This window comes from Lolium perenne, chromosome 1 (assembly GCF_019359855.2).
Source record: "Lolium perenne isolate Kyuss_39 chromosome 1, Kyuss_2.0, whole genome shotgun sequence".
Taxonomy (NCBI): Eukaryota; Viridiplantae; Streptophyta; class Magnoliopsida; order Poales; family Poaceae; genus Lolium; species Lolium perenne.
The window spans coordinates 222,140,976-222,149,807 of NC_067244.2; the positions used below are offsets into that span (position 1 = coordinate 222,140,976).

Sequence of the window (8,832 nt, forward strand, 5' to 3'; positions counted from 1 at the left end):
TTCAGGGGCCCGAAAAGTTTCAGACTCGGCCCCTATTAATACAGACTGAAAGACGGGTTACAGGTCCAAAACTGAACGGATTTCTCACTACTCCTCTAGCGCCGCCGTCCGTACGACTGCCTCCAGCCGCCGAATTCTCGCTGGTTTCCTAAAATCGTGAACCGCCGGTTGAACATCTTGATAGCCTGCTCCAATGTCTATGTCAATTTCCGGCAAATCGTCTCGATATAGACTAATTCCGACGAGCGAAACAGTACACGCAGCAGCATCGCGCAGGCGTGTGCGGTCGGCCGCTCTTATTTCCTCTCTTGCGCTGAAGTGAGGCGGGAACTAAATCTGCGCTGCACGCTGTGTACGCGTGCGTCCGTATATGAATTTATGAAGGAATCGCTTAGCCTTATCTAGCTTGTCTAGCTTATGCAGGGCAGATTGCTAGCATCTGAAGGGCGGATGGCTTACATATAAAGGGCGGATGGTAGCTGGGAAATAATCAACAACATCTATCAAGGAATCACTCAACCTCGTCTCCAGCCATCGATCGAGCGGCGTGGACGGTTCTTGTGAAGAAGATGATGATAGATCTTGTGAAGAAGACGATGATTTTCGAATATTCCCTTTTTCAGTTTTAGTTTACAGTATCTGTTCTGCGCCAGCCGTTTTGCGACCCGTAAATATGTTTTCGGAAGACTGAACTCGTTTTTCAGTTTGCACTTTTACGGGCTGTGCTAGAGATGCTCTAAGTGTCTTCAGTGAGACCATGATAGAAATCAGCTTGCGCTTTTTCATCTTGTGTCGTGTGCCATGTATGTTACTGATCTTTTTTGCTGGATTGTATGACAACGGCAAATTTTGTTCTTCAACATATAGTTCCTTATAGCAAGACGGAATACTACCATATGTTAATAAATGTGAAAGTCACAATAATAGAACTCAGTGAGCTCTCCAAGTGTTGTGTGTACTGAAAGTGTTATGAAGCCACTGAAACCAACACCTGATGCCCTAGATGACTAACCAACTCCAAAATAATTGGTACATGTAGAGTATTCAAGTTATTCTCATTCAAACAATCACTGTCAAGTTATGAGCATTCAAAATAATTGGTACATGTAGAAATGAATATTTCTAAAGATTTTAAGCTATCTACATATGAGCCCAGTGCCAGTTCACCTTGGTCAACCAGTCACCAGTATGAGTATTATGAAATGTATGTATTGGCCCTTTCCTCACTGTAATGGAGTCGAAACCAACTGGCGAGTTTTCTCTTTGATCATGTTTGAGATTGGCTGCCAGCCCGTCAGCCATGGCTTCCTACTCGCTGGGAGCGCAAAATTGAGCTCAAACATCTCCTTGCTGATGTTACCACCCTCACAAAAACCAACCAGCCGGGCAACTATATCAGCGCTCTCCTCAATGTGCGCTTTATCGTTGGGGTCTGCCCAGAGCTTGTTCACAAGCTGTAGCTTTCGCTGCTTCACCTCGAGGGGCACTCGCCATTTGATGAAGAGGCGATCCCGCTCTTCTTCTGTCAGCCTTGACCCCATCCTTCTCGCAAGAAATTCTCGCTCATTCCTCAACGCCTTCATACTACAGCAATACAAAAAAAAAGGATGAAACTTATGAACATTCAATTATGACTAATGAAACATCTGACATGACCTAGTTGTACTTGGCCTGTAGACATGGTTGCGTAAGTTGAATGATACATGTAGTAAGAAAGTAGGGTAGCACTATGACCAAAGGACACTAGACAACACATGTTGGCAAATCATCATATTTACCTTGAGGCTAGAGAAAAGTTAGGGTCATCACCAAGCACAGCAGGGCTTGCATCACCGTTCTCAGCAAAATGCTGCTGCAGCCACGTCAATCTTCTAACTTCAACTTCTATGTATATCTGGTCAGTCAAATCCCCTCTGAATAACAGGTAGAACTGAGTCCTGTGTATGATTGATACATGACAGAGATCCCAGAGTTGTATAATGTGATGCATCTGCTCCTTAAATAATATGTCCCATGATTCAGGACTGTCCTGTACAGATATGTCATTTCCTGCTGGATCTTCATCCATGTCATTTGGTTTCCCTTCATTAGATTCCAACTCTAGTACCTGTAAGAATATTTCAAGTGATCATATTTTAGCAGGCAAATAAAATAACTTCTCAACATAAAAAATGGATGTGTATGCAAGATCAAATGAGACCAGAAATAAGACCTGGCAGACAAGTAGCTGTTTTTGGTACTGAAGTTTTGCCACCCTCTCTTTCAATTCAGTGACATAATCCCTAATACTTCTCACATTTTCTTCAGCAGCATTTTGGAACATCTTCTGCATTCTTTTCATGTTCACAGAGCTAGATCGTCTGTAGCGTGGAGTTTCATCACGTGACGATAAATCCCCAGTGTCTTCACTCTTGGTGGGAGTAGCCTTTTCTGAACCCTCATAAGACACCTTGTCCCCCTCTGGAGCCATATTTTCAACTTCTGATTCCAATGGCCTACTGGAAGAGTGGGGAGAGCACGGTGCTCTTATTAGATTTGGTCTGTTTATGTTGCTAATACCCAGTGGAAGAAGCATCCTCTTCTTTTTCTTTGATCTGTTGGAGTTTGGGGTAGTCTCAACATTTGGAAGTGACATAACTAATTTATCAATCGATCTCTGTACATTTTCTAGTTTTGCCTCAAGTTTGGCAATATCATTATCTTGCAAATGAAGTCTAGTAATTTCATCTTTTAAATCGGATCCATTTCCTTCATTTGTTACCATCTCAACATCTCTGTTCTCAGATCTAACGGATTGCATCTCCCTGATTTCTGCCTGAAGTTTAGCAACAGTTTCTGCTGCATCTTGGTTGCCATGTTTGTGGCATTCAACCTCCTTGTGCAGTACAGCAATTGCTCGGTTTGCTTCAACCTCAAGTTGTTGTTGTAGCTGCTCAAGCTTGCGAATTTCATGCTTTAACATAAATGGAGCAGTGGATGATTGTCTAACCGAGCTCCTTATCTTAATCTTGTTACTCGGCTCGGAGAATGTGAGGCACTTTCTGGTCTTTTGTGGTGAGTCAAAGGGATTCCACCCCTAAAACGAAAACATAGTTTTGGAAAATATTTAGTTCACAGTACAAGTAAAAGGTTATGGAAGAAGAAAGGGCATTTTCTTACTGGCTGGTTATCACCCATCTTCTTTTGTAGTTCTTCGAGCGCTAACTGTGCGTTATCTCGTTGTTTCCGTAGCTCTTTCATTTCCATTTCCATCTGCATGGTAGAATAGACAATTACAAAATTATAATGATTCTTTTTATTCAATGTATCCTCGAATGTCAGAAGTAAGCATGACACCCTTGGTCAGAGACGTTACCTGCTTAATCTTTACGGTGAGAATATCGGAAGAGGAGGTACGGTCAGGGGTCCTCAGTTCTGCTTCTAGTCTGGCAACTTCTGTCTGTAGATGCTTGACCAGTTGCTTATCAGATACAACCTGTATGGACAATGGAGTGTTGAGTTGACTTTCAGCAACTAAAGGTGAAAGCAATGCAGTCTCACAATGAACTCTTACCATATTAACTTTTGCAGTATTTGTGACCTCCTTGGCACAAGTGGCAAAGAATAAAGTATTCCTGGATTGTTCTACATGTGTTAGGGCTGGGCTCATTGTGCAGATGATGGCTGTTCTTGCATTTCCACCCAAAGAAAGCTGCAAGATACGTGTGAGTTTTGAATCCCGGTAGGGTACGTGGCCACTTTTCTCTGAGCTGCAACGGAAATTTACAGTTAGCTCTTTCGGAGTTGCAAGGATGGGCCTTTTCGCATTTACTTTTCTGTTCAAGGCCACAACATATTGCTATATATTTGAAGAAGGGAGGGAGCAAACTGGAGATAATGCAATAACCAATGATATACACAACATATTTACATTGTTTATGTGACTATTCATTGCAAAATCGGCATTTATTGTATGTACAAGTACAACTAGTACCAAAATATGAAGATAACAGTAATACGATATGAATGAAATGAAATATCAGCTTAACATGATAAGTTCACAACGCTGCAATAAATAACAAGCAATGTGTATTTTTTAAAACAATCTACTGAGGAAGATCTTTTCATTGGAACCAAATGAGTTTCAAATACGTGACAGGACTTACTCAAACTATTTGAAATTGGAAGAATTAATAGGAAGCATAGCAGGAATATGTTGAACTGATGCATTTCATTAAGACTTTGGCTGTGCACTCTCGTGATATTCGTTAGGAGTTAAGTGCCCGTTAACTTGCTGACATCGTTCATCCAATAGATGCAAATAGATAATGCAGAGAAAACGCTGGTAGTAGTAAATACATCTGATCCAAACTTCTTGTGTACAAGTGATTTTTTTGACTAATCCAGACCTTAGCTTTCGGATGACAGTAGTTAAAGTCAACAGGCTGCGATTTATATGACAGCCTTCTTTCAATCTTGCACCAATTGCATTTGTTTGCGCAGCACGCTCACTTCCAGCAAGGTCAACGAAATTCTGAAAACAAAGCAAATGTTAATTCACACAGATTACTCATAATCAGCATACCATGGTCCAAAAGTTGGACAGGATGCTTACCAAGTTAGCAACAAAAGATTTAACACAGCCCGATGCTTCACGGAGCCTACTCTCCACGATCTGATATAGATACATGGAAAAAGGAAAAGTTAATCATCTCTCACTATGTTTTCCTCCGAAAGATTGAATCTAAACAAGAAATGATTCTTCTCTATACATACCAGTCTAATGATTTGGTGAGAACGTGAACTTGCGTCATTTAGTGCAGTTTCACCAACGTGCCTTTGTTCTGCAGTTATTTGAAATGTCATTAGGTAAGTATCACCACGCAATCTTCTTCTTACCGGAGATGCTAGACTATACATATATAGCAGTTACCTTCACAAATGCCTATGAGGTGCCTTAGATGTTGGCTATCCTTGGCAATTTCTTCATCCAACTTCTCCACGATAGTTCCTTTCTGGTGAATCAAATATATGTGTATGTATCACCATTAAGGCATGAAATAGAACTTATAGTGCATTGACTCAACAAAATTGCAAACAAACCTCAGGATCATCTAACAAGCGAAGTGGACCAGAGTCAGGTCGTAGTAGATCCTTCACAACCTCATTGTAGATTTCCATAGCGGATATCTTGATAATAAATTCCCTTTCAGGAGTCTATCGATCCACAAAAGCAAGAAACAGTTATGTCTTACAAGCTTGTTTGAAGAAAGTCTCCATAATAGTTCGAAATGGTTGCTTCAACAGAGGTGCATAATTGATCTTAAAAAAAAGGATAGATGTACAATACTCACATTCTGGATGTGTCTGTAAATATCACTGACGGCGCTCTCTGTCACGCCTCTCATGGTAAATGTTTTGCCACTACTTGTCTGTCCATAGGCAAAGATTGTGGCTGCAAAACCGAGACAAAGTAAGGGTCACTTACAGATTGATGTTCCATTACCACCAAGCTACAAAGCGAGCAACAGTTTACCATTAATGCCTGTTAGTGCAGACATAGCAACATCCTTAGCTCCATCTTCATAAACCAAGTCTGTCGGGCAAGCTGGCCCAAACACCTTATCTGGAAGGACATAGAGCGTTAATTAGTTAATCAGAAGGTCAATTCCATTACGATACATAATTGGTTCAGCTATACAGTAATGGATCTTTGGACAGCGTACCAAAAGTGTAAGATGTAGGGGCTGCCCTGTCCTGTGGCGGACCCTTGTATAAGATTGTCTGGCTATCAGCGCACTCCCATGATACCTTCTGGTCCTTCATGGCCAGCTCCTTCTTGCTCAATGGCCGCACCCTCACAGTGACAAAGATCTTCTCCTCCTGGGCCCTTGAGCTGCCACCAGGGGTAAGGGTCGCCATTGGTGTGAGCTGAATCTTTGATGCAGGGGTGGTTGGGCCCTTTGAGCTGCCACCAGGGGCAAGGGTGGCCATTGGTGTGCGCTGAATCTTTGATGCAGGGGTGCTTGGCGGTTTTGATGCACTCATTTTTCTTGAATCCTTGTGGTCTATGGTAAACTACAAAGGCTCTTCAAGTCTTCAATGTGAAGAGCTTTCTCTGGGAAGGGGCGCCACGGTCTGCTTCAACGCAACAATGGTCGGTTCCAAATTCCTATAAAGTAAGATTAATATGTAAAGACAGTGTCAGGTCATTATCATTCATCATAAACACAAATACTGCAATATATAGCATACTATAGAATTTCAAGAACTTGTATTTCCCCTGATGTAGGAATGGTTGCTGCTACAACAAAGTTTGACGCATGCAGCTGCAAATCTGTTGTAACAACAGGCACGCTTTACATTCGTAAGTAACATTACACAAAAAAGATCAATGTAAGTCTAAGGCATCAACAATTCATCAGTACTTTAAAAAAAGGGATTTGTTAATTCTTCAACTAGCTGAGAGCTAACTTCGTGTTCAGTCAAGTTTTACACTGTTTGATTTGCATCTTGATTCGTGCTAGTCATGAGTTGCAACTGAAATTTGATGAGATCACCTGACTGAGAAATAGTCACACAGTTTGAAAAATGTATATGGTCGTTTCAAAGGAAACAGACAGAAGACAGCTCCAGACTGTACCAAAATCAATGCAGGCACAGATCCGGATTTCCTTCGTTTAAATGAGCAAAGATTACATAAATTAATCTAAAAAGTTGACAGTAGAAGAAACTAATTTCCTTATAAGAAATCTGTGGTGACCGCATCCCATGGGTCACAATCACATGCCAATTGGCACACAATTAAGTAGGGGCCGCCCAAAATCAGTCACGGATAGGGAAAATGAATCGAGCTCAGAAGTTGGGATTGGCCCACGGAGACGACCACATTTCGTATCCCGGAAGATTTTCGGCAAACCATTTGATTTTTTCCCCCAAAAACGGAACACCTAAAAATTTATTTAGCAGGAAAAAGGAAAGGGGAGCGGAGTTTAAGGCGCAAGTGAGTTTAACGGAGATCCCCAACCTTAATAACAGCGTTACCAAAAGAAGAACGCTTCGGACAACTATAATAAACCAAGTAATTTCCAAATCTACGGCACCGCGACCGCGAGCCGGGAAGACTGCAGTCGCTTGCTCATCCGGCGAGCGGTCGGTGGCTGCGGCGGCCACCGGCCACCGCTGCAGATCGGAGCAGTACCCGAACTCCAGACGACTACCGCGAGCAAACTCGGGGTTAGCGGAGGGGAGAAGAGCGAGGCGGCGAAATCACGCACCGGAGCAGCGAGGAGGGGATCCGGACCGGCGGTCTCCGAGGCGCGGCGCCGCCGCCGGTGCGCGCGGGGGCGATGCGAGGGTAGGAGGAGATGCCCGTTGGGGGTGCTTGGGTTTGAATTCTCCGGGTTCGGCTCACTGCGCTTGAAGAGGAAGAGGAAGAAGACACATGTGGGAGCGGTGGGGTGAGGAGAGGCTGCAACGGTCGGTCAGTTTAGGAAAGTATTTCCGCAACTCGCCGCTTCTTGCTGACCGTGCGGGTGATTCAAACAAACTACTCCAGCTGGAATGGCTGCGCTGCAGAAGAAATTCTTAGCTGGCAATTCCAACGGCGCCCTCCCTCCAAATAATGTCCGCAATTTATTTATTTGTTTTTATCTGCTCGAAAAAGTGTCCGCGCGCTTGGTCCAGTGCACCCAACGGCTCCTCCAAACGAATATAACATATATGTGTTGGCCCTCTTTATTTTATTTTATTTTAGCCTTTTTTTGTATTTGACAAACGATTGCCAGATAATTTTAGTACCACAAATTCTGAAAATTCTAGAAATCGATAAATTGTCCAACATAAGACAACAAATAAGGACTATCCCTTTTCTTTATGGATCCACGTGTGTCTGACCAAATCATTTTGGAGTTCAACATGAAAAATCCGGTCATGGATTTCATGATGCGTGTGTGTGGAGGTAATCTTTGAGCTCGGACACCGCATCCTCGTGTTCTATCAAAGCACCCTGAAATCCTCACGCTGCTAGGTCGCAGATTACAACATCATGCTCATGCTCCACAAGACCTTAGAACATCATATAGCATCGAAGCACAATGATATCATCGCGGGATGATGTCATGGTGAAGAAAGAGTGCTAAATGTTGTGATGCCATAACTTCAAGTATGAAAGTGCACTCTCTAACGCCAGTTTTTTGTTTTGCCAAGAAATGAAAGTTGTTCCTTTTCTCAATGCATGCAATCGATACATCCTACAATCTCAAGAAACCACTTTGTATTTCCAACGGCTAAGACTTGGGCTATATCTGCAACATTTGAGCCTTTTGTGAAACTTATACATGTCATCAATACATGTGGACACGCTCATGCCAAAGTACCCACCAATAAGATCAGCAACAACTCAACAGGTAAGCATCCAGATAGCCACAATGCATCTCTGAAAGGGGAGAAAAGCCAAGCTTATCAATGACATCTATGTTCAATTTGAAGCAGTCAACATGCATGGGCCCTCACTCCCTACGACAAGTTCAGCAACAACTCAATATGCAAACATCCAAATAGCAGCTGAAAGGAAGAGAAACCAAGCTTACCAATGGCATCTATGTTCAATTTGGAGTAGTCATCATGGGCCCTCACTCCCTACGACAAGATCAGCAACAACTCAATATGCAAACATCCAAATAGCAGCTGAAATCAACAGAAACCAAGCTTACCAATGGCATCTATGTTCAATTTGGAGTATTCATCATGGGCCCTCACTCCCTCCGGAAAAAATACATGCGTAGATATTCGAAGGTGTCGCAAAACTTGTCCGAATGGCAAATCTCGCCCAATCAATTGGAAGTAGTCATT

General features: G+C 42.7%; 1 protein-coding gene across 1 annotated transcript; it reads right to left on the reverse strand.

Moving 5' to 3' along the window:
• Positions 1-1,036: 1,036 nt before the first annotated feature.
• On the reverse strand, positions 1,037-7,443 carry LOC127327298 (kinesin-like protein KIN-7A). Its single transcript, XM_051354079.2, has 15 exons — positions 7,257-7,443; positions 5,706-6,151; positions 5,516-5,605; positions 5,334-5,434; positions 5,083-5,196; positions 4,913-4,994; positions 4,756-4,823; positions 4,595-4,654; positions 4,389-4,513; positions 3,554-3,749; positions 3,356-3,475; positions 3,160-3,252; positions 2,213-3,076; positions 1,779-2,107; positions 1,037-1,584 (listed from the first exon to the last, which is right to left on the reverse strand). The coding sequence occupies exons 2-15, from the start codon at positions 6,025-6,027 to the stop codon at positions 1,224-1,226; spliced, it is 2,925 nt and encodes a 974-aa protein (XP_051210039.1). The 5' UTR covers positions 6,028-6,151; positions 7,257-7,443; the 3' UTR covers positions 1,037-1,223.
• Positions 7,444-8,832: the final 1,389 nt, after the last annotated feature.